The 26,864-nt window shown below is 44.8% G+C and overlaps 1 protein-coding gene across 1 annotated transcript in view; it reads right to left on the bottom strand.

The window, feature by feature from the left end:
- LOC144674543 (papilin-like) overlaps positions 1–26,490 on the bottom strand; it is a 163,118-nt gene extending 136,628 nt beyond the window's left edge. Inside the window, exons 1-2 of the mRNA XM_078535844.1 lie at positions 26,440–26,490; positions 6,334–6,449 (exon numbers count right to left, since the gene is read on the bottom strand). Of these exons, the coding sequence (XP_078391970.1) occupies positions 6,334–6,449; positions 26,440–26,490 (167 nt within the window). The remainder of the gene's footprint in view (positions 1–6,333; positions 6,450–26,439) is intronic.
- Positions 26,491–26,864: the final 374 nt, after the last annotated feature.

The following is a 26,864-nucleotide window of genomic DNA, read 5'->3' as shown; positions in this document are numbered from 1 at the left end:
AAAAATTCTCCTCATCTCAGTCTTAAAAGGGAGACCTCTTCTACTTAAACTGTTTCCCCTCATTCTAGCCACAAGGTGAAACATCCTTTCAGCATCCACCCTTTCAAGTCCCATCAGAATCTTATATGTTTCAATAAGATCACCTCTCATTCTTCTAAATTCCAATGGGTATAGGCCCAGCCTGTTCAACCTTTCTTCTTAGGATAACTCTTTCATCCCAGGAACAAGTTGAGTGAACCTTCTCTATACTGCTTCTAACACAATTATGTGTCTTTGTCAAATAAGGAGACCAAAACAGTACTCCAGATGTGGTCCCACCAATGTCCTGTACAGCTGCAGTAAAACTTCCCTACTTTTATATTCCATTCCCCTTGCAATAAATGCCACATTCCATTTGCTTTCCAAATCACTTGCTATACCTGCATACTAACTTTTTGTGATTCATGTACCAGGATAACCAGATCCCTTTGTACTACTGTGTTCTGCAATCTCTCTCCATGTAAATAGTATACTGCTTTTCCATTCTGCCTGCCAAAGTGGACAAGTTCACATTTTCCTACATTACACCCCATCTGCCAAATTTGTGCCTGCTCACTTAACCTTAAAGGTTAAGTCCTTTTGCAGACTCTCTACCTCCTCTGGGCAACGTACTTTCCTGCCTACATTGGTGTCATTGGCAAATTTAGCTACCAGACATTCCATCCCATCATCCAAATCATTGATGTAGATTGTAAATAGTTGAGGCCCCCAGCACTGATCCCTGTGGCACTTGACTAGTTACAGCTTGCCAAGCTGAAAAAGACCATTTATCCCTACTCTGTTCCCTGTTAGCTAACTAATCCTTTGTCCATTGTAATATGTTATCCCCTATACCATGTTCTCTTATCTTGTGTAGTAATCTTTGATGTGGCACCTTATCAAACGCCTTTTGGAAATCCACATCTACTAGTTTCCCTCAAAAAACTCTGATAAATTAGTTAAACATGATTTCTCTTTCACAAACCCATGTTGTCTGTGCCTGTTCAAATTATGATTTTCTAAGTATCCTGCCGTAACCTAGTTTAGATAATGGATTCTAGCAATTTCTCTATGACAGATGATAGGCTAACTGGTCTGCAGTTTTCAGCTTTCGGTCTCCCTCCTCCCTTGAATAAAGGTGTTAGATTAACTATTTTTCAAACCCCTTCCAGAATCTAAGGAATTTTGGAAGATTATAACCAATGCCTCTATTATCTCTGCAGTCGCTTCTTTTAAAATCCTAGGGTGCAGACCATCTGGTTCTGGGGACTTGTCAGCCTTTAGGTCCAATAGCTTTCCCAGCACCTTTTGTTTTAAATTCCTCCCTCCCATTCGCCTTTTGATTTTCAAGTATCTTTGAGAAGTTTTCAAAGTCTTCTACAGTGACGACAGATACAAAATACCTGTTCAACACCTCTGCCATTTCCTTGTTTTCCATTATCAATTCCCCAGGCTCTCTCTCTAGAGAGCCAACACTAGCTTTGGATACTCTTTTCCTGTTTAAATATTTGTTGAAATTGTTACCATCTATTTTTATATTGCTAGCCAACTTTCTCTCAGACTCAACTTTCTTCCTTCTATTATTATTTTAGTGATCCTTTGCTGGTTCTTAAAACCTGACCAATCAGCTGACCTACCACTAATCTTTGCAGATTTGTACATTGTTTCTTTCAATCTGATACTATCTTTAACTTCTTTATACAGCCACAGATGATGCATCCTTCTCAAAGAGTCTTTCTTTCTCACTGGGGTAAATCTTTGCTGAGAGTTATTAAATATCTCCTTAAAAGTCTATAATTTCATCTCTATTGTCCTATCTTTTAAACTAGTTTCCCAGTTCACATTAGCTGGCTGTGCTTTCATACCCTCATAAATACCTTCTTTCAGGTTTAATATGCTGGTCTTAGACCCACACTTTACCCCTTCAAACTGAACATGAAATTCTATTATACTATGATTGCTGTTGCCCAAAAGCTCCTTTACCATAAGGTCATTGATTAATCCTGTCTCATTCCCAGGTCTAGAATAGCCTGCTCCCTGGTTGGCTCTAAAATGTACTGCTCAAAAAAACTGTCCCTCATAACTCTATGAACTCACTTTCCAGGCTATCTTCTTCAATCTGATTTGTCCAATCTACATGTAGATTAAAGTCACCCGTGATTATTGCAGTACCTTTCTTACACACCCCATTTATTTCTTCCTGGATTTTCTGCCCTTTTTTTACTCACTCATGGGATGTGGGTGTCGCTGGCTAGGCCAGCATTTATTGCCCATCCCTAATTGCTCTTGAGAAGGTGGTGGTGAGCTGCCTTCTTGAACCGCTACAAGGGTTGTGGCTTCTCCACTTCTACCCTTGTGATTTTCTTACCTGCCTCACTCGCAGTCACACCCTCCTGTCCCTGATCACTGATCAAATCAGAAGACCCTAACATAAGGGGTCTGACCATCTCCTGGAAGAAATTGTCCAGGTGACTTTACCCCTCTCTGTTGTATTACAGTGTCTGCAGATCAGCCTCCAGCTCAATGACAAGTCAAAGCTCCTCAAGCTGCTGACACTTACTGCAGAGATGTTTGCCCTGCATCACAGTGGTATCCAAGAATTCCAGTCTCAACACTTCACCCGCCCTGCCATATTTATTATGTTTTAATTGATTTGTTATTTTCTTAATTAATTTATAATTAATTAACCCTAACAATCCCAATCAGCTTGACTATTACTAGTAAACCTCACTACTACTAATAAAATCTTTCAAAACTTGGATAATTCAGCAATAATTGTAAGACAAATGAGCAAAATACTCACCAACCTGCTTCTCTCTTCCATCACTGCACCAAATTCACAGAATCACAGAATAACACAGGGCAGAAGAGGCATAGTCATCTATGTTGTTTATATAAATGACTAATAATAGGGGACCCAGCACAGATCCCTGTGGTACGCCACTGGACACGGCTTCCAGTCACTAAAGCAGCCTTTTGTCATCACCCTCTGTCTTCTACAACTAAGCCAATTTTGAATCCACTTTATCAAATTACCCTGTATCCCATGTGCATTTGCCATCTTTATAAGTCTCTATGTAGGACCTTGTAAAAGGCTTTGCTGAAATCCATGTAAACTACATCAACTGCACTACCCTCATCTACACTCCTGGTCACCGCCTCAAAAAATTCAATCAAATTTGTTAGGCATGACCTCCCTCTGACAAAGCCATCCTGACTATCCCTGATCAAACCTTGCCTCTCCAAGTGGAGATAGATTCTCTTCTTCAGAATTTTCTCCAATAATTTCCCTACCACTGACGTGAGACTCACTAGTCTGTAGTTCCCTGGCTTATATCTACAACCCTTCTTAAATAGCGGAACCACATTAGCTATTTTCCAGTCCTCTGGCACCTCCCCCGTGGCCAGAGAGGAATTAAAGATTTGGGTCAGAGCCCCTGCGATCTCCTCCCTTGCCTCCCTCAGCAGCCTGGGACACAGTCTGGGAGTAATTCCCTTACTCCCGTAATTATAAATTCCCAAGTTCATGCTGTGTGACAAGTTGCACTCAGTGATGAGTTTGGTGCTGTCTTACTTTGAGAACTTTCCCCCCATCGGAGGGGTTGTGAGGGGCGGGCACAGACCCAATCGACGCCTCCGATAGGGTCCGCGCTGCTTCTTTACGTGGGCAGGCCAATTATGGCCCGCCCAGCATGATGTGCGCCCGGAAGCGCTGAGCGCTCCTTGTGCAGGCAGAGGGGGAGGGGGCGGGTGGTTCCCTGAGTCAGGGCCTGTGCTCTTTCGTGCATGTGCGCAAAAGAGCGCCAAAATCTCCCTGAGGCACGGAGCTACCTCAGGGAGATTAGTTGAAGTTCCCAAAATTTTAATGAAGGAAAGAAAACATTTTAAGGCATGTCCCCTCATGTGACAGTGTCATAAGCTGGGGCATGTCAATGAACATTACTGAAAAAATTAATTTAATTTATAAACCCTTCAGGAAACCTCATCCCACCCGTGGATGAGGTTCCATGAAAAATGCAAAGTCCAACTTGGTTCTTCGCCTGCCTGTCAACCTTAAGGTTGGACAGGCAGCTCAGTTTATTAGTTTAATTGATATTTAAATGGCCTAATAGGCCTTTGACAGTTCAGGGCTGCACGCCCACCAAACATGAAAATCTAAATGACGCGCAGTGACGTTGGGGCACCCGCCCGACATCACTGTGCGTCATTTTACCCGCTCATCAAGCTGAAGATTCAGGTCTATTGGTACTAGCTGAAATTCTACAGAGGTGAGTCAGCACTGCTGGCTAGAGAATCCAGATCAATCTAGCTACCTAATTAACTAACTGCAGCTGCGTCTCCTGTCGGGAGCTTGTTTATCCTTGACTAAGGCTGAAAGAAACTTAACTTTAATAATAAATTCTAGTTAAATTCCAAATGCAAACTAGACTAGATCTTAGAAAGAGATTAACCCTTAAATTTAACACTTAAAATTTCTTTACTCATCAAATTCCCAAGTTCACACTCTGTGATGAGCTACACTCAGTGATGAGCTGCTGTCTTTGTGCTGACTTACTTCTCCATAGTGTCAATATCACAGGTTGGCCAGTTAGGATTGAGATGAGGAGAAATTTCTTCACTGAAAGGGTTGTGAATCTTAGAATTCTCTGCCCCAGAGGACCCTGGATACTCAGTCATGGATTTATTCAAAACAGGGGCCAATATATTTTTGCACATGTAGGGAATTAAGGGATTTGGGGATAGGGTGAGAAATGGGAATTGAGGTAGATCAGCCATGATCTTATTAAGTGGTGGAGCAGGCTTGAGAGGCAGCATAGCCTCTCCTTTTTCTATTTCTTATCTTCTTACAGAGCAGCTGAATTAAATGGCCTTTTTCTGTGCTGTAATTGCTGCGTAAAATACTTGGACAGCCCTGTTATGGATATTTCTGGATTTTTAAAATTGTTATAGACTTCTAGTTAAGGAAACATCATCCTGAGTTAGCACACCAGGTTGGCACAAAGTGCGTGATGCTTTTATCAGCACGTGTTCAACATCATTCAAGCTGATGCTCAGTTGCCTTGTGTCACTTTGCTAAAACTACAAGTTAACCGACTGAAACAGGAAGGCTCCAAGGTGCAGGTTTTCTTAGGTTTAACCACTGGAATAAAAAGGTTGACTAATGTTTTGTTTTTTCATTACAACTAGTTCTCCTTATGTATACTCTCATAAGCCCTCACAGCATGTGACAGTTACATTTCCTACACATTCCATGTGTAATGTCACATGATGTGAGGGCTCATGAGAGTATACATAAGGAGAACTAGTTTCCACTGGCACAAGGAACAGTAATCAGGACTCACTAAATTAAGATAATTGGCAAAAAGAAGCAGAGGCAACAAGAGATTTTTTTAAACACAGAGAGTTGTTATGATCTGGAATGCATTTCCTGAAAGGGCAGTGGTAGCAGATTCAATGGTAACTTTCAAAAGGAAATTGGATATACAGTTCAAGGGGAAATATTTGCAGGGCAATGTGGAAAGAGTGAGAGAATGTGACCCTGTGGAGGACTCTTTCAAAGAGCCAGCAAAGGCACAATGAGCCAAATGGCGTCCTTCTGTACTGTACAATTCTATGAGTTTATAATTCTCTGATTCATATATCTCACTTCATGAAAGTTACAACCTGGGAATTATTTTTCTCATAGCCCAATATTCTACTCCTTGTTACCTGTAATTTTTACTCAGCTGTGATCTCAGAACCTAAGATGACATAAGAAAATGGAGAGTTTTGTTCTTAGAAGAGGAACAGTTTATGTTACCATCAACTATTGTAATATCCAGTGGAGAATGGATGAACAGTGTTTATAATCTATGGAACAGGCTCCCTTGGAAGACAATGGGAACGGTTAGTACTGATTCATTCAAATACAAATTATATAGGTTTCAGTCAGAAAATAACATTTTGGGATCCAGTATCTGAGAAATCAAGGATGATGTGGTGAGTGTAGCCTGTTTGGGAGGAGCAGGTAACTTTGGACCTGAAGCTCTCCACTACTGGGGTTTTCCTCACCTCATGTCTGGGTCTGTTGTAGACTCATTGATGGAGATTGATTACAATGATCAGTCAACAACTCCATTATCATTACATCATGTGGCTACCAGGTTGTAGAAATGGATGGACCTTGTTTTATTTCTCATTTTAGCAATTCCTATGGTCCTGGACTCAATGCTTTCATAGGTAAGGTTTTAAGTTTACCTTGTCTGCATATGGACATGGTAAAGAGAACTGTGTAGTCTCACTGCCAAACGAGTGCAAAAAAGCCTTGTTACTTACCGATAAGAGTAACAGCGACGCTCTCGGAAAGTCACACCAATACCACAGATCCGGCTGCACTCTCCCCACTCTCCCCAGGGACCCCAGTAATCAGTTTGACGTCTTTTCCTTAAAGCCTAAGTACAATCAACAGGAAACAATGCTTTAAAAATGGAATCTAATACATCAACATCTTGTATTTATAATGTCTTTAATATATTAAACATTTTCAAAGCATTTCATAGCAGGATAATCAAATAAAATTTGACACAGTCACATATTGAGATATTGGGACAACTGACCAAAACTTTGGTCAAAGAGGTGGAGTATTAAGAAACGCCTTAAAGGAGAAGGGAGAGATAGAGAGGTGGAGAGGTTTAGGGAGGGAATTCCAGGCCGTACTGTCTAGGCAGCTGAAGGCACAATCACCAATGGGGAGCAATTGAAATTGGGGATGTATGAGAGGGCTGAATTGGAAGAAGGCAGATATCTGGGAAGTTTGTAGAAATAACTGCAATAGCGAGGACTGAGGCCATGGAAGGATTTGAACACAAGATTGCGAATTTTAAAACAAAGGCATAGCTGGACCGGGACCCAATGCAGGTCAGCGAGCACAGGGGTGATGGATGAAAGGACTTGATGCAAGTTAGTATGCAGGCAGCAGAGTTTTGGATGAGCTCAAGCTTTTGAAGGGTGTAAGGTGGGAGGCCGTAAGGCTGGTTAGCTCATTTGATCAAGAGCGGGGTGCTTAATAAAGCTGATGGCACAGGTCCAGTCTCCATACTGACTGAGGTATTTCTTGAGGCCTGCCCCATGGCATCATGGAAAGACTGCTAGAGATAGAGATAATGATATGCTGTGAACCATGATTAGCAACCTTCAATCAATCGAGAATGCTACATGAAGAGAGAGAAGGTGGGAGGCTAGCCAGAAGAACATCGGAATAATCTGGCAGACTTGCACCCATGTGGGAAAAGAAGCACACACACTGAGAAACAGGAAACACACCAGAACCACCTAACCGTTACCTACAGTACAAATGACTATATAACATGAGCTACTTGTGAATCAGCAATGATTACATTTTTGTTTTACAAAAATAAACATTCAGGGATACGGGAGTTGTTGGCAAGGCCAGCATTTATTGCCCAACTTTAAATGCCCTTGAGAAGGTGGTGGCCTTCTTCAAATACTGCAGTCCACCACATCACTCCACTGTCATCTACTGGGTGGGATTGACTCGCTTGGACAGCTTCACCTGTCCACCCCCCTTAAACAGTTTATATTTCACCACATTTCTATTTCTCTTGAGTTCTGATGAAGAGTCATATGGACTCGAAACGTTAACTCTGTCTTTCTCTCCACAGATGCTGTCAGACCTGCTGAGTTTTACCAGCAATTTTTATTTTTGTTTAAAATTCTCATGCTTGCTTCAAATCCATCCATATTCTCCCTTATCTCTGTAATCTCCTCAGCTCTATAACTCTGAGAAATTGCTGTGTTTCTCCAATTTTGGCCCACCATGTATCTCTGATTTTAATCGCTCCACCATTAGTGGCTGTGCCTTCAGCTGTCTAGGCTTCTCTAACTCGATTCCCTCATTTAAGACACTCCTTAAAACCAACCTCTTGACCAAGATTTTGGCCACCTGTCCTAACATCTCATGTGGTTCTGTGTCAAATTTTGTTTGATAACATTGCTCTGAAGCACCTAGGGATGAATCGCTGTTAAAGGTGTTATATAAATGTACGTTGTTGTTGTGGTGGTGGTCCTGAAAGCACTGCTAGCTCAGGGGTTCTAGGTCTTTTACCCAGCAACAATGAAAGAATGCAATATCTTTCCAAGTTAGAATTGAGTGTGGCTTGAAAGGAAACTTGCAGGTGGTGGCGTTCCCCAATGTCTGGATGCCTTTGTTATTCTAGGTGGTGGAGGTTGTGGGCTTGGGAGATGTTTTCGAAGGAACCTTGGTGAATTGCTTTCATAACAGTGTAGTAAAGTTAGTGAACACCCAAAACCCATTCCACTCCTGATTATAACACCATAACAAAACAGGTGTCTGTATCTCAGGAGAGGATAAAACTGAATTTCAACATTTTGAATGCTTGGTAGCAGAATTATCAGGAAAGATGAAACAAGTTGTGTTGATACCCCCTAGGAAGGAGAAGGGTGAGGGGTGAATGTAAGAAATAGGAGCAAGCGTGGACCATTCAGCCCCTTAAGCTGGCTCCACCATTCAGAAAGGTTAAGGCTGATCTTTGCCTCAACTTCACCTCCCCACACTATTCTCATATCTCTTGCCCTTAACCAACAGGTACAAAATTCTTGCTGCCTTTGTGGATGAGAACAAGGGCTGCAGGGTGGATGAGCAAACAAGGACTGTATAGTTAGGGGAATAAATATTATTCTCTGTAACCGTGACTGGGAGCTCTGAACTTTGTATTGCCTGCCGGTTGCCAGGGTTAAAGACCCCAACTAGACATGAACTTGGATTGGGAGGGGAAGGATCCAGTTATTGTAGTCCACGTAGGAATCAACAACATAAGGAATACTGGAATGACGTTCTGCTGTGGGAGTTTGAGGAGTTAGGGTCCAAATTAAACCTCAGAACCTCAAGGTAATAATCTCTGGATTGTTATCTGAGCCAATTGGCATAAGAATAAACAGAAGGTTAAAATGCAAGGCTGAAAGAGTAGTGTGAGAGGCAGGGTTTCACTTCATGGGCACAGGCGCCAGTCCTAGAGAAAACGGGGGAGCTGTTCTGTTGGGATGGATTCCACTTAAACTAGACTGGAACTGATGTCCTGGTGAGTCAAATAACCACAGCAGAAAGAGGGCTTTAAACTAATGAGGTGGAGGGAGGATTCAGGGAAGGGCAAAATGTAAGAGAAAAGTCAAGGCTGCAAAGCAGAGATTTGGGTAAAAATAAGCAAAATGGATCAGGAGGGATAGAGAGCTTAATAAAGATATTAGGGCATTAGTGACTAAGGTAACATTAGGAAAAAATAGAAGTTAAGGCACTATATCTGAATATACAAAGCATCCTCAAAGAAAGGACGGATTAATAACATAATAAATTAATGGATTTTATAGAAATGTGGTGACAGAGTGACCAAAGTTGGGAACTTGATATTCCAGATTACTTCATTATTTTAGAATTTTAGATTTTGGAAGGGATAGGCAAAATGGATAAGGGCAATAAGGTTGGGTAGAGACAGTGTAGAAGGGATCTTAGCTGCAAAAATCAAGATGTAAAATCAGTATGGATGGAGCTAAGAAACAGCGAGGTGCAGAAAACACTGGTGGAAGTAATTTATAGGCCCCTTAACAATAGTTGTAGTGTAAGGCAGAATATAAATGCATAGATGCATAGTCTGGAATGCATAGAGATTATAGGCCAGTTAAGGCACAAGGGAGTTTGGTAAGGTTGGATGGTATTTATTTTAATGCAAGGAGTCTGATGAATAAAGCAGATGAGTTGAGGGCACAAATTAACACATGGAAGTATGATATCATTGCTGTCACAGAGACATGGTTGAGAGAGGGGCAGGGTTGGCAGCTCAATATTCCAGGATATAGGGTCTTCAGGCGGGACAGGGAAGGAGGTAAAAGAGGAGGGGGTATCGCAACATTGATCAAGGAATCAATTACAGCAGTAAGGAGGGATGACATCTTAGAAGGCTCCTCAAATGAAGCCATATGGGTAGCATTTAAAAAAAAAGGAGCAATCACGTTGCTGGGAGTGTACTATAGGCCCCCAAACAGTCAGAGAGAAATAGAAGAGCAGATATGTAGGCAAATTTCAGAGTAGTGTAAAAATAATAGGGTCGTAATAGTGGAGGATTTCAACTTCCCCAACATTAACTGGGTTAGTCATAGTGTGATAGGTTTAGAGGGAGCGGAATTCTTAGAATGCATCCAGGAGAGCTTTTTAAGCCAGTACGTAGAAGGTCCTACAAGAGTCCTACAAGTCCTGGACTTAATTTTAGGGAATGAAGCCGGGCAAGTGGTAGAGGTATCAGTAGGGGACCATTTTGCAGATAGTGATCATAACTCCATTAGATTCAAGGTTATTATGGAAAAGTACAAGGATGGGCCAGAAATCAGAGTTCTAAATTGGGGGAAGGCTGATTTTAATAAGATCAGATATGATTTGGCCAGAGTGGACTGGGAGCAGCTACTTTTAGGTAAATCTGCGTCAGAGTAGTGGGACTCATTCAAGAAGGAAATAGGGAGAGTACAGGGCCAACATATTCCAGTAAAGATAAAGGGTGGGACCAACAAATCCAGGGAACCCTGGATGTTCAGGGATATGCAGGAATGGATAAAGAGAAAAAGGGAGGCTTACGACAGATACCGAGGGCTCAAAACAGCGGAAGCCCTAGAGGAGTATAGAATGTGTAGAGGGGAACTTAAAAAGGAAATTAGGAGAGCAAAAAGGGGCATGAAAAAGCAATGGCAGGTAAAATAAAGGAAAACCCAAAGTTATTTTACAAGTACATTAAGAGTAAGAGGATAACTAGGGAAAGAGTAGGGCCCATTAAAGACCATAGTGGTAATTTGTGTGTGGAGCCGGAAGACATAGGTAGGATTCTAAATGAATACTTTGTGCCGGTGTTCACAAGTGAGAGGGACAACGTGGGTATGGAAAACAGGCAGAAGGACTGTGAAATAGTTAAGAAATTAGCATAGATAGGGAGGAGGTTCTGAGTGGTCGTGCAGGCTTAAAAGTAGATAAATCTCCAGGCCTGGATGAAATATATCCCAGGCTGTTGAGTGAGGCAAGGGAGCAGGTAGCAGGGGTGCTGGCAATAATTTTCAATACCTCTCTGGCCACAGGAGAGGTGCCAGAGGTCTGGAGGACAGCCAATGTGATACCGTTATTCAAGAAGTGAGGAAGGGATAAATCAGGGAACTACAGGCCAGTCAGTCTAACCTCAGTGATGGGGAAACTATTGGAAGCAATTCTGAAGGACAGAATTAATCTACACTTGGAGAGGCAGGGATAAATCAAGGACAGTCAGCAAGGTTTTGTTAAGGGGAGGTCATGTCTGACCAATTTGATTGAATTTTTCGAAGAGGTGACCAGGTGTGTAGATGAGGACAATGCTTTTGACGTAGTCTACTTGGACTCCAACAAGGCTTTTGATAAGGTCCCACATGGAAGACTGATAATGAAGATAAGAGCCCATGGGATCCAAGGCAATTTGGCAAATTGGATCCAGAATTGGCTCAGTGGCAGGAAGCAGAGGGTGATGGTCAAGGGGTGTTTTTGTGATTGGATGCCTGTGTCCAGTGGAGTTCCACAGGGATCGGTGTTGGGTCCCTTGCTGTTTATGGTATATATAAACGATTTAGACTTGAATGTAGGAGGGTTGATCAGTAAGTTCGCGGATGACACGAAAATTGGTGGGGTGGTAAATAGTGAGGAGGATAGCCTTAGATTACAGGAGGATATAGACGGGCTGGTCAGATGGGCTGATCAGTGGCAAATGGAATTTAATCCCGATAAGTGTGAGGTGATGCACTGGGGCAGGACAAACAAGGCACGGGAATACACGATGAATGGTAGGACCCTGGGAAGTACCGAGGATCAGAGGGACCTTGGCGTGCATGTCCACCGGTCCCTTAAGGTAGCAGGACAGGTAGATAAGGTGGTTAAGAAGGCATATGGGATGCTTGCCTTTATTAGCCGAGGCACAGAATATAAGAGCAGGGAGGTTATGCTGGAACTGTATAAAATGTTGGTTAGGCCACAGCTAAAGTATTGCGTGCAGTTCTGGAATCTGCATTAAAGGAAGAATGTGATTGCACGAGAGAAAGTGCAGAGGAGATTTACCAGGATGTTGCCTGGGCTGGAGAGTTTTAGTTGTGTGGAGAGATTGGATAGACTGGGGTTATTTTCCCTGGAGCAGAGGAGATTGAGGGGGGGTCATGATTGAGGTGTCTAAAATTATAAGAGGCATAGATAGGGTAGACAGGAAGGAACTTTTCCCCTTGATGGAGGGGTCAATAACCAGGGGACGTAGATTTAAGTTAAGGGGCAGGGGGTTTAAAGGGGATGTGAGGAAGAATTTTTTCACCCAGAGGGTGGTGGGAATCTGGAACCCACTGCCTGAAAGGGTGGTAGAGGCAGAAACCCTCATAACATTTAAGAAGTATTTGGATGCGCACTTGCGATGCCATGGCATACAAGGCTATGGGCCTAGTGCTGGAAGATGGGATTTGAATAGTTAGGTACTTGTTTGACCGGCGCAGACTCGATGGGCTGAAAGGCCTTTTTCTGTGCTGTAGACCTCTATTACTCTATGACTATGACATGGGCTTTGTATCCAGGTAGAAATGCTAATTAGCTATTGTTCAAGCCCCCAACTCAATTCTACATTGGAGTTAAATTGACAATTTAATGTATAACCATTTCTAAAACCTGACATTCCTAACACCTCCCTGTGAGATTTGGAGACTAACAGTCTACCCACAGTTAGCACAGATGCTCTTGCCATTTTCTACAAGTGTGAACATCTTGCACCTTCTCAGGAAGTCTCTTGACTCAGGCCCCTCTTGTCCCCGTAGCAACCAAGTCACCCAGGCTTCTTGTTGGGCAGAATTCAGAGGTCACATGGTCCCCTTCATTCCTCCATACTAGAACCATAGCACCATAGAACACTACAGCACAGAAAACAGGCCATTCGGCCCTTCTAGTCTGTGCCGAAATATTATTCCGCTAATCCCATTGACCTGCACCCAGTCCATAACCCTCCAGACCTCTCCCATCCATGTATCTATCCAATTTATTCTTAAAACTTAAGAGTGAGCCCACATTTACCACGTCAGATGGCAGCTCGTTCCACACTCTCACCACTCTCTGAGTGAAGAAGTTCCCCCTAAACCTTTCCCCTTTCACCTGAAAGCCATGTCCTCTTGTGTTTATCTCTCCTAATCTAAGTGGAAAGAGCCTACTCGCATTTACTCTTTCTATACCCCTCATAATTTTGTAAACTTCTATCAAATCTCCCCATATCTTTCTACGCTCCAAGGAATAAAGTCCTAACCTGTTTAATCTTTCCCTTTAACTCAACTCCTGAAGACCCGGCAACATCCTAGTAAATCTTCTCTGCACTCTTTCAATCTTACTGATATCCTTCCTGTAGTTAGGCGACCAGAACTGCACACAATACTCCAAAGTTGGCCTCACCAATGTCTTATACAACCTCACCATAACATCCCAACTCCTATACTCAATACTTTGATTTATGAAGGCCAGTACGCCAAAAGCTTTCTTTACAACCCTGTCTACCTGTGACGCCACTTTCAGGGAATTATGTATCTGAACTCCCAGATCCCTTTGTTCCTCCGCACTCCTCAGTGCCCTACCATTTACTGTGTATGTCCTACCTTGGTTTGTCCTTCCAAAATGCAACACCTCACACTTTTCTGCATTAAGTTCCATCTGCCATTTTCTGGCCCATTTTTCCAGTTGGTCCAGATCCCTCTGCAAGCTTTGAAAGCCTTCCTCGATGTCCACAATGCCTCCAATCTTAGTGTCATCAGCAAATTTGCTGATCCAATTTACCACATTATCATCCAAATCATTGATATAGACAACAAACAACAATGGTCCCAGCACAGATCCCTGAGGCACACCACTAGTCACAGACCTCCAGTCTGAGAAGCAATCGTCCACTACCACTCTCTGTCTTCTCCCACACAGCCAATTTCGAATCCAGTTTACAACTTCTCCATGGATACCAAGTGTCTGAACCTTCTGAACTAACCTCCCATGTGGAACCTTGTCAAAGGCCTTACTAAAGTCCATGTAGACAACATCCACAGCCTTTCCTTCATCTACTTTCTTGGTAACCGCCTCAAAAAACTCTACAAGGTTCGTTAAACACGACCTACCACGCACAAAGCCATGCTGACTATGCTTAATCAGCCCTTGGCTGTCCAAATAATTGTATATCCGATCTCTCAGAGCACCTTCCAATAATTTACCTACTACTGATGTCAGGCTCACTGGCCTGTAATTACCTGGTTTATTTTTGGAGCCTTTTTGAAACAACGGAACAACATGAGCTACCCTCCAATCCTCCGGCACCTCACCTGTGGCTAAGGACATTTTAAATATTTCTGCCAGGGCCCCTGCAATTTCTACACTAGTCTCCCGCAAGGTCTGAGGGAATATCATGTCAGGCCCAGGGGATTTATCTACCTTTATTGTCTGTAAGGCAGCAAGCACCTCCACCTCTTTAATCTCTATATGTTCCATGACACCACTGCTTGTTTCCCTTTCTTCCTTATACACTATGCCAGTTTCCTGAGTAAATACTGATGCAAAAAAACTGTTTAAGATCTCCCCCATCTCGTGAGGCTCCACACGTAGACGACCACTCTGATCTTCAACCAATTGTGTCCTTTACTGTCCTTTTACTTTTAATATACTTGAAGAAATATACTACCTTAAATTAAAGACAATCTCAAAACATAACAATCATATAAACTTCGTATTTGTAACAACAGTCACTGTTGTAACATAGGGAAACTTTTTTTTAGTGACGTGGGTTGAGGGATAAGTATTGGACAGGACACTGGGGAGAGCTCCTCTGCTCTTGTTCAAAATACTGTCATGGGTTTATTTACGTTCACCTGAGAGGGAAGTTTAACATCAACTTAAAGACGATCCCTCAGGCCATGCAGCACCCCCTCAGTACTGAACTGGAATGCCAGCCTTGATTTTGTGCTCAAGTCTCAAAAGTAGGACTTGATAGCTCAAGTCTCAAAAGTAGGACCCTCCTTCCTCAGGGTGGGATAGTGCTATCCATTGAGCCACAGGTGAGACATGACATTACAAAAGTGTTACAAGGAGGGTATGGCTCAATAAAGTTAGGCATCAGGGATGGAGCAAATCAGATTTGACTTTCATGCAAAATTCACACAAATCTACTCTCCAAATGATAAAAGTTCTTTGAAATGCGAAGCTGGCGGGGGGGATCAAATTATCATCAAGCAGAGAGATTATTGTCACAATCTTCAACAAAATTCCTTCAGGCTAAATATGTTCAGTTATAAGAGGCATGTTACAAGATGATTTCAACTTAGTCATGGATTGGCGCAGAAATTATAAGTCAGAAATTGGGCTCAACTTGGCACTGCTAATGCGACTGTAGCAAATTAATCATCTTGACTTTCACTGCCCATGTTTACACAAATGAAAAATACCCAAGGAATGATTACAAGCCCTGTGACAGGGTTCCAAGGAATGATTACAAGCCCTGTGACAGGGTTCCAAGGAATGATTACAAGCCCTGTGACAGGGTTCCAAGGAATGATTACAAGCCCTGTGACAGGTTTCCAAGGAATGATTACAAAACCTGTGACAGGTTTCCATTATGAAAGTACAAAGTGCCAATCAACATAATTTGGAAAGAGGTGGGAGGAAGGGGAAAGAGCAAACAGCAAAAGGACATTCAGCTCCTCGAGCCTGTGGCAAAGGAACAGCAGGAAGTCATTCAGCCCCTCGAGCCTGTGGCAGAGGAACAGGAGGAGGCTATTTAACCCCTCAAGCCAAAGCAAAGGAATGGCGAGGAGGCCATTCAGCCCCTCGAGCCTGTGGCAGAGGAACAGGAGGAGGCTATTTAACCCCTCAAGCCAAAGCAAAGGAATGGCGAGGAGGCCATTCAGCCCCTTGAGCCTGCTTTGCCATTTTATTAGACCATTGCTGATCTGTATCTTAACTTCATTTACCTATCTTGGTTCCATATCCCTTGCCAAAACTCTGTCAGCTGTGGCTCAATTGGTAGCTCCTTTGCCTGAGCCACAGGTTCTGGGTTCAAACCTCAAGTGAGGACATGAGCACAGAAAATCAAGCCTGAGAATCCAGTGCGGGTCTGAGGGAGTGCTGCACTGTCAGAGGTGCCATTTTTTGGATGAGAACTGTTAACCCGAGGCCCCATCTGTAAGAGATACCATGGCACAATTTCAAAGAAGAGAAGGGGAGTTCACCCCGATGTCCTGGTCAATATTTATCCATCAATCAACATCACAAAACAGATTATCTGGTCATTATCACATTGCTGTTTGTGGGAGTTTTCTGTGTGTAAATTGGTCACTGTGTTTCCTACATCACACTTACACTTCACAAATAAAGTCTGAAATGTCAAGCTGTCGTGAAAAGTGCTATATAAGTCTTTCTTCTGTCTAACAAAAATCTATCAATCTCAGTCTTGAAATTTTAAATTGACTCCTAATCACAACAGTTTTTTGGGGAGAGGGTTCGAGATTTCCACTTTCCTTCGTGTGAAGAAATGCTTCCTGATTTCATCCCTGCATGATCTATCATTAAGGTTATGTACCCTTGTTCTTCTGGACTCTCCCACCAGGGAAATAGGGTTGATGGAGAGAAACTACCAAATCCTTTAATCATCTTAAAAACAAATGCCATGGCGAGATTTGAACTCATCCCTGAAACAAAAGGGTGTTTAAAAATACCAAATGACAAACAAGGTGTAATTTCAGGAATGGAAATGTGTTCCTATGGAATAACTTGTTGTGATGTGTATTTGCAAGCCAACATCAAATATTTTGGTTTGGCCAAGGTTCAGCTATCTTTGGATGTGGACAAATCTAATTAAAGTTGGGTTTTAGTGGCACTGCGATGGACTGACCTGCAGGACAAGTAACTCAGTTCTTGTTAATCAAACAAACTTCCTTTAGGCCATATCACAGCAACCCTAACAACAACATCCTCTTTCCAGCCTGATTTTAATCAGGAAAGCCTAAAGCGTTTCTAATGTATTTTTAAACTTCTATCCACACGCCTGCCATCCTGACCCCCTCCTACACACGTTCTTTTCTGCAGCAGGGTTTCCATCCTAAATATCAACAGACTTTCACGAACTAGCCTAAAAATACAAAACTGCACTTTGGTTCCCTGGTGCAATGTTCGGAAGCTGGTCAATCATTGTTTAGGGTGGGGTACACTCAAATCCTATTCTAGTTCAAGGGTAGCTTGGGCATAATCTAGGCTGACACTCCAGTTCAGTATTGACAGAGTGCTGCACTTTCCAAGGTGCTGTTTTCCAGATGAATGCTGCCTGCTGTCTCGGGTGGGTATAAAATATCCCATGGCACTTTTTTAAAGAGTGGCAGGGGGATTATCCTTAATGTTTTGGCCAATATTTATCCCTCAATCAACATTAGAAAAACAAATGATCTGGTCATTATCACGTTGCTGTTTGTTGGATCTTGCTGTGCACAAATTTCCTGCTGCATGTCCTACATTACAACAGTGACTCCACTTCAAAAGGACTTCACTGGGACTTGTTGGCAAAATGCTTTGGGACATCCTGAGGTTGTGAAGAGCTATATAAATGTTTGTTTGTTCTTTCTAGTTGCATCCAAACAGGATACTTTCCCACAGGAATCGCTAGCTAGTAATCAGCAGCAGGACATCTGCCTCCAAATGTGCCTTTCCTACCTAGGGTCACTCAGTCCAACTCCAGTGATCCAACCTAGTAGAAATCATCAAAGAGTGGAGAGCAGAGATCAAACCTCACTTGTATATCATAGATTGTGGCAACTAAAACTGTCAGCTAAAAACATTGCCGCATAACACAAATCATCCACAACTTTCATCATTTTGTACATCCTGTCTCTTTAGGAAACCAGCCAGGGTATGTTGTGATAAAATGATCATAGATCACATTTAGATTGGAACATCAACTCCTACCATTTCATGTTCTCATTAACACAGGATATCACTATTCACAGGTCTCAAGGGGACTGTCGATTCTGACCATTCGTTCAGCTCAGGGTGGATCACACTTTACTTCAACACAATGGTAATTGAGTCCCAAGGTTTTGGCACTTTGCCAATCCATAATGAAAGAGGACAGATCCAAGGAAGTATTCTAATCTTCAGATCTGGAGAATGAGAGGAGTTTGTAACAGCTCTAAGATTATAGCCCTGAGTTATTCCACCATATCTATAAACATACATTGTGTACTGCAGAATAAAGGTTTTATTTTAATGTACTTCCTAACCAACCCACAAACCATGAATTGAGTCAAGAGAGACTAAATAAGAAGCTGGGCTGGTGGCAGCCTAGGTGTGAGAGGTTACGGGCCAGAAATCTAATGGAGTGATTATACAGTAGGAATAGAGGGTGCGGGTGGTTATGGGCCAGAAAGAGAGAGTGCAGGTGGTTATGGGCCAGAAGTAGAGCGTGTGGGTGGTTACGGGCCAGAAGTAGAGCGTGCAGGTGGTTACGGGCCAGAAGTAGAGCGTGCGGGTGATTACAGGCCAGAAGTAGAGCATGCGAGGAGTTACGAGCCAGATGTAGAGCATGCGGGTGATTACGGGCCAGATGTAGAGCATGCAGGTGATTACGGGCCAGAAGTAGAGCGTGTGGGTGATTACAGGCCAGAAGTAGAGCATGCGGGTGGTTATGGGCCAGATGTAGAGCATGCGGGTGATTACGGGCCAGAAGTAGAGCGTGCGGGTGATTACAGGCCAGAAGTAGAGCATGCGGGGGATTACGGGCCAGAAATAGAGCGTGCGGGTGGTTACGGGCCAGATGTAGAGGATGCGGGGAGTTACGGGCCAGAAAGAGAGAGTACAGGTGGTTACAGCCCAGAAAGAAAGAGTGCGGGTGGTTACGGGCCAGAAATAGAGCGTGCAGATGGATATGGGCCAGAAGTAGAGCATGCGGGGGTTTACGGACCAGAAATAGAGCGTACGGGTGGATATGGGCCAGAAAGAGAGAGTGTGGGTGGTTATGGGCCAGAAAGAGAGAGTGTGGGTGGTTATGGGGCAGAAAGAGAGAGTGTGGGTGGTTATGGGCCAGAAAGAGAGAGTGTGGGTGGTTATGGGGCAGAAAGAGAGAGTGTGGGTGGATATGGGGCAGAAAGAGAGAGTGTGGGTGGTTATGGGGCAGAACGGGAGAGTGCAGCCAGTTATGGGGCAGAAATTGAGAATGCTGGTGGTTACGGGGCAGAAATAGAGAGTGCGGGTGGTTACGGGCCAGAAATGTAGGGTGTGGGTGATTATGGGATAGAAAGGGAGAGTGTGGGTGATTATGGGATAGAAAGGGAGAGTGTGGGTGATTATGGGATAGAAAGGGAGAGTGCGGGTGGTTATGGGATAGAAAGGGAGAGTGTGGGTGATTATGGGGCAGAAATAGAGAATGTGGGTGATTATGGGGCAGAAATAGAGACTGTGGGTGATTATGGTTTTATTAAGTGTGTAATGTACCTTTAAGAATAATATTTGTTAGGCAAGGTCACATGATCTCTAGTAACCAATAGGAGAGTAGCACGGGCTACCTCAGCAATCAGTGTAGTGTTAGAGTTGGAGTTGAAAGCAGACATGTAGTTGCTGCTGAGTACATCGTAAATAAACTTAAAAGTTTCCACCCAAGAAGTGTCTGCAGATCAAATCTAACAATAATAGTACAACTCGGCCACCCTATATCAAACTGGCTACGAGGATAAAACAGGATTGAACACAAGAAATCAAAAAATTGGCACTGTACCTCACCCAGTAATTGTAAGTAGCAAGCTCCGTTAGAATTGAAGAAGTTACCCCCTCTCAAAATGCCACAATTCGGTGAAATTGATCTTTTTGAACTTTCCACAGACAATTGATCTCAATACATAGAATGCCTAATGTTCTTTTTTCAAATGAACGAGATTACGGGTGAAGAGAAGAGGCGAGCGACGTTCTTGAGTATTTGTGGGAGCAAAACAATAGCTTGATTCGAAGTTTGACAGCACTCAATGCCCCAGATTCGAAGAATTTCAATGAATCGGTGGACCTCGTGAAGGGTCGCTTTCAACCCAGTCCCTCAGTCACAATCTAGAGGTTCAGGTTTAATTCACAAAAAAGAGCCCCGGGTGAGACAATTGCATGCTACGTGGCAAATTTGAAGCAGTTAATGGAACATTGTGAGTTTGGTTCGACTCTGAACGACATGCTCAGAGATCGTTTAGTGTGTAGTATGAAAGAGGACACTATTCAGAAAATATTATTGTCTGAAGTGAATCTGGATTTCATGAAGGTGCTAGAGATAGCACTGGCCATGGAAAACGCAGTCAGCACAATACAGGGTGCGCAAAATGGCATTGTCCTCTACATCGGGAGAGAAACCTCAGCTGAAAGAGACGTGACAAAGCGAGATTCCGCCGAGAAGCGGGCTAGCCGAAGAATAAAGAAAAAGCAAAATTGTAGAATAATTTTAATAGAGGTGGAAACAATTCTTAAATCTTAAAATCTTAAAACATTTTTTGCAAACTTGAACGTGTTTAATAAAAGAAAAGTGCACGTTCCAAGTGAGGGAGGTAATCTATTTGAGTCACCGGGTAGATTCACAGGGTCTCCACCCAGTTGAGGAGAAAGTGAAAGACATAACACAGGCTCCATTGCACAAAACAGCGCCCTCAGGACTCAAATCATTCCTATGAACGATCAACTACTTTGGGTGGTTCTTACCCAATTTGTCCACAGTGCTGCCGTGCCCCCCCCCCCCCCCCCCCCCCCCACCACCAGCATTCTCTACTTAAAAAGAACCAACTTTGGTCTTGGGAGGCGCCCCAGAAAGAAGCTTTCATAATGGTGAAGCAATTGTTGCACTTGCCCAAACTATTAGTGCATTATTACCAGACGAAAGAGTTTGTGCTTACATGTGACATGTCTCTCTACAGAGCGGGAGCAGTGCTCTCTCATCGGATGGACGATGGCACGGAACAGCCAACAGGTTACATATCAATCATCACTGGTGTCAAGAAATTTCACCAGTACGTACACGGCTGCCATTTTATAATCGTTTCAGACCACAAACCATTGCTAGGATTGTTTAGTGAGGACAGGGCTATACCAGCCATAGCCTCAGCAAGAATACAATGATGGGCTTTAATTCTGGCAGTATACGAATACACTTTCGTGCATTGGCCTGCCAATCAAATCGCAAACACCGATACCCTTAGTCATTTGCCTTTACAAGAAAGTGACGAGCATTTCCAGTTCCACAGGAACTTGTTCTACTGTTAAATTTCTTAGATTCCTCGCCAGTATGTGCTCAACAGATCAGAGACTGTCGAAGTCAGGACCCAGTCCTACCTCAAGTACGAGAACAAGTGCTACATGGTTGGTTACAGGAGCCCGTATCTGATGAAATGAAACTGTACCTTAACAGAAGACATGAAATAACCAGCCAGGATGGCATCTTATTATGGGGAGCACGAGTGATAGTTCCTCCAAAGGGAAGGGAGCCACTTTTAATTAAACAACACAGTTCGCATCCAGGAATATCCCGAATGAAGACCATAGCACGTAACTATCTGTGGTGGGCTGGGATGGATGGTGAAATAGAGAGTTTAGTAAAGCACTGTGTGCAACGTCAGCAACTGCAAAACTTGCCAGTGACAGCTCCGTTACACCCATGGGAGTGGCCAGGTAGACCCTGGGTGCGGTTACACATTGACTACGTTGGACCTTTCATGGGAACAATGTTTCTGCTCATTGTCGATGCCCATTCAAAATGGTTGGACGTATATGAGATGAAGTCACTAAAGTGGGCTGCTACAATTGGGAAACTATGTCAAAGATTTGCAATTCACGCTCTACCAGAAGCAGTCATTTCCAATGATGGTACAGCATTTACAAGTACTGAGTTTCAACGGTTTATCAGGCTCAACGGTATCACTCATGTGAAAACTGCACTGTACCACCCTTCCTCAAATGGACTGGCCGAAAGTGCGGTTCAAACGTTCACTACAGTTATGAAAAAACGAACTGGTCATTCCTTGGCAGCCAAACTAGCACGCTTTCTTTTTCATTACAGGACTACCCCTCACTCAACAACAGATGCCACACCTGCAGAGTTATTGTTGATATGTCGTCTCAGGACGAGATTGAGCTTAATAATGCTGCATTTAGAAGGCAAGGTGGAAAGGAGCCAGGGAAGGCAGAAAACTAGACAAGATTTATTTAGTCACAAGAGGAAATTTACCTTGGGAGAGCCGGTATACGTGAAAAATTTCGAGGAAGGACCAAAGTGGTTACTGGGTGTAAAAAGTGGGGTGACTGGACGTCTATCTTACCACATGGAGATGGAAGGCTGGATCATCCGTAAACATGTGGACCATTTAAGGAAAAGAGAGTCAAATCATCAAGATTTGGTTCCACCAGTAATCATGACCGAATCTGCGTTTCCTGTTGAGGATACTCAATCCAGGACTGACATGTCTGATGTGCCTATAAGAGTTGAGGGTACAGAGCTGCAAGTGCCCACCGGAGCACCTGTATGTTCAGGTAACTCCGGAAAAGGAGGTTCCTGATAAAGAATCTGAAGTTGTGAAGCTGTGATGTTCCACATGTACCAGGAAACCACCCAAAAGAACTTGTAAATTCCTTACCCAGTGTAAATATTATGTTGTCTTGAAAAATATGTACTTGTAAATATATGTATAGCCAAGTTGAAGGGGGAGGAATGTAGTAATTATGATTTCATTTTGTGTAATGTACCTTTAAGAACTTGTTAGGCAAGATCACATGAGCTGTAGTAACCAATAGCGCAGGCTACCTCAGCAGTCAGTGTAGAGATGGAGTTGGAGCTGAAAGCACACGTGTAGTTACTGCTGAGTACTTTGTAAGTAAACTTAATGTTTCCACCCAAGAAGTGTCAACTCTATCAGTAATAGTACAACTTGGCCACCTACAACATTGGGCGGTTATGGGGCAGAAATAGAGAGTGCGGGTGATTAAGAGGGAGAAATAGAGAGTGCGAGAGATTACAGGGGAGAAAAAGAGGGCAGAATCGTTCCAGATTTGCACTAAATGCAGTAGCGGGTGGGTAAAATGATGTTATACCCGCTGGCTACAATGGTGGCTTTTCAGGCCATATCATCCTAAACCTGCCGCATTAATTATGCACTCCCAGGAAACACGCAGTTTCCATGGCGGGTGGGCTCTCATTTGCCTGCCACGCCATTACCTCACTGCTTCATCATGCTGGGCACCTTATTTAAAGTGTAGCAACGCATACCTCTCAGTGTTTCCAGCTCAGGACTCCTGCATGGAAGACAGGATGGCTCCGAAAGGCAAAAAGACTACAACCCCCTGCTTCAGTGATGAGTGCCTCGAATGCCTATTGAAAGCCGTTGAGGCCCACTGTGATGTCCTCTACCCCTGCTCTAGTCATAGGATGGGCATCTGCATCACCAATCCAGCATGGGAGGCAATGGCAGCGGTGGTCAGTGCCAATGCCCTGAAAAGAGGACAGCCACCCAGTGCCACTACAGGACGAATGGTCTCATCTGTTCTGCCAGAGTAACTCACTCTTCTCATCACTCTCAACTCAGACATTCACAAACCCATCACACATCTTCAGGGATCTCACACCTCAAAGGACAACACCACTAACTCTCACACACACCCTCACATCTCCATCAGGCTCGTATCCTCTCAAGCTCACGTCCTCATCCCGCCCATGGCTCCACTCACCACACAAACATTCCGCGTTGTGCCATGTGTCCTGCTCACACACTCTCCCTCTGTTTTCATGCAGGAGAAGCCTGCTCACATCAGCAGGGAGAGGTCCCAGGCCGGGAAGTGGAGTGGCCCACATTAGGCCGCTCACTCAGTCTGAGGAGTGTGCCATTGCACTGACTGGTGAGGACATGGATCGTGCCTGCAGTGATGGTGAGGTGGGCAGTGAACACGCTCGTGAGGATCCTGCACCACATCATCCCTCTCTCAACGCAAACGTGAGTGCTCTCTCTCCTACTTTTAACTCTGCTGACATGCACTAATTATCGCTACTTTGGTTCACAGGGAGTTCTGCCAAGTGACTGACACCCTCAGCCAGTCAGTCCCTCAGCTCCATCCACATACTCACCTACAGTCAAGAGGACTCCTCCTCCATTGAAGAGCTGGAAATAAGCAGCCTGGAAGACCCATCACAGCACTTACCCACACCCTCCACCAGTGCAGAGACACACACCTTGGTGGGACCTAGATCTACAGCAGGCTCGGATTCACAGTCTGGTGGTCACTGCCCGGACACATCTGTAGTTGCAGGAGGCAGGTTCGTGTGAGCTCCCCAGCACTCGGAGGGCTGCTGAGGAAGAGGCATCTGTGAGGTCCAAGTCAGATGAGGAGCCTCTGGACTTGGCCTTCCAACTCACCCTGGAGAGTCAGCAGAAGGTGTGGAATCATGCACAGCTGTTGGAAGCCCTCAACAAGGTAGCAGGTGAGTCAGAGGAGTGCGTCTGCCTGCTGTCTGATGAAGTGATGCCCACATGTGCATATATGGAAGTCACCATGGGGAGGATGGCGGACGCCATGGAGACCCTGGTCCAGCAGAATGAGGAGATGTGTGTGGGCCTGTACTCCATTGCGGGAGCCATGGGTGAGTTCCTGCATTGGCAACACGAGAGGGAAACAGGGCACCTCGACGTTCCCCAGGTGCTCCTTCCCCTCAAGGAGTCAGGCGGGGCCCTCGGACACCCAAAGGGAGGAGGAGCGGCAGCTGAACACCCCTGGGTCATCCACTCAGGAATCTCAGAGGCTGTCCTCTCCCTTCGAGTCCCCTTTGCTGTGAGTTCCTCAACCTCGTTCTCTGTCACCGCAGAGGGAGCAGCCGGCCCACGAGTGATTCTCAAGGGAGAAGTGTGTGTGTGGCAGGGCCTTTCAGAGTCTCGTGCAAGCACTCTCCCACGCACGCAGATCCTTCATGTACCACACTCACCTCAATGTCCTGAGCATTTTCAACGCTGCCTGCTGGGGTTCGCTTTCAGTTGTCCATCTGAGCTGACCTGCATCTCCGCCCATCCACTGATCACACTCCCATACAGCACCTAATCTCACCCACCACGGCTGTCATTTCACTTGCGATTTAGGCAGCATGGTCTTGATTCGCTTTTTCGTCAGCTCCCCCATCTTTTCCCTTCCCCCATCACTGTTGCCCCCCACTAACATCGCCTTCTGCCTCCACACCATGACATACCAGCCACAACCCTTTTCCTTTGGGGATGTCCTGGTGAACATGCATGTTCCCTGCCTTCCCGAAAATCCCACCCCCATTCACCTCCCTGACCACCTCCTTCCCACCCCAGGGTCCGTGTCTGCCTCTGAGTCCACACCAGAATCGGAATCACAGAATCACAGTGCAGAAGAGGCCCTTCGGCCCATCAATTCTGCATCGACACGTGAGAAACACCTGACCTACCTACCTAATCCCATAGCCTTGAATGTTATGACGTGCCAAGTGCTCATCCAGGTACTTTTTAAAGGATATGAGGCAACCCGCCTCCACGACCCTCCCAGACAGCGCATTCCAGACCGTCACCACCCTCTGGGTAAAAAAGTTTTTCCTCACATCCCCCATAAACCTCCTGCCCCTCACCTTGAACTTATGCCCCCTTGTGTCTGACCCTTCAAATAAGGGGAACAGCTGCTCCCTATCCACCCTGTCCATGCCCCTCATAATCATAATCATAACCAACCACCCTCACCATCCCTTCTATCACTACCGTCAAACCCTCACCCTTCCACCCTCCCGCCTCACTCTGCCCTCGGTCATTCTCAACATTCCCTCATATCACACCCACCCTCAGTTCACTCCCAGGAGGCAGTCATGGATTCATCAGAGCTCTCCCTTGTAAGCTCACCTGGACATTCCCTTCCTCTGGACCCCTTCCCTACTTGGAACCTCATTCCCCTCCCCCAACCCTGGCCCTTGGTTATCCCACCCCTGGACTCCACCCCCGCTTAGTCCTTTCCCCTTCATGACTCCTTCAGACACCCTTATTTCTTCTGCCATCCTTAGTCCTTTCCCCTTCCCGACACCTTCCTCCACCCTTACTTCTTCTTTTAGCCTTACTCCCTCCCCTCTCCACACTCCTTCCCCCCTCCGAACTCTTTCCTTTGCACCTTCCACCCCCTTACACCTACCTCCCCAGTTGCCATCTTTTCTGCTGTTACCCCCTCCTCCCCACATACTCCCTCCCCTCCTCCCAACCTCCCCCCACTGATACCTTCATTCCCCCCCTCCCAACCTCACCCCATCCTGACACCTTTTCCTCTCCCAGTCGATCCTAGACCTTCCTCTCCCACTCTTCGGTACATCTTACTGTCTCAAACACAGCTGGGCCTTCCTCTCCACCCCATTGACCATCATCCATCGTGAGCAGACCCTCAATGTGACTTTCCATCTTCTGTGAGCTGCTTCACAACGGAGCCATGTCCATGAGAATCCACCCAGCATGCCATGGATGTTCCTCCAGTGCGCTGTTGCTGTTGGGCTCCAGCATCCTCGGCTCCTCGGGTGTCTGCAATGTGAGCAAGGCCCTGGCAGTAAGTCCCAATTTCTGCATGTCACAGTTGTCAAGGCGTGTTCTGCACTGGCGTGTTTTCCCACCCATGTGGGCGGACGATGCAGTGGGGAGGGGGGGATGATTCCGGTGGGCTGGCCTTATAACGATATGCAGATGTAATACAATGAGGTTCCCGATGTCTGATGGCAGGAAACGCAGCCCGCCATCAACAGGCTGAGCGG

Source organism: Cetorhinus maximus, unplaced genomic scaffold (genome assembly GCF_964194155.1).
Source record: "Cetorhinus maximus unplaced genomic scaffold, sCetMax3.hap1.1 HAP1_SCAFFOLD_694, whole genome shotgun sequence".
Classification (NCBI taxonomy): domain Eukaryota; kingdom Metazoa; phylum Chordata; class Chondrichthyes; order Lamniformes; family Cetorhinidae; genus Cetorhinus; species Cetorhinus maximus.
Note: the sequence above shows the minus strand (reverse complement) of the source record. Positions and strands in the feature narration are given on the sequence as shown.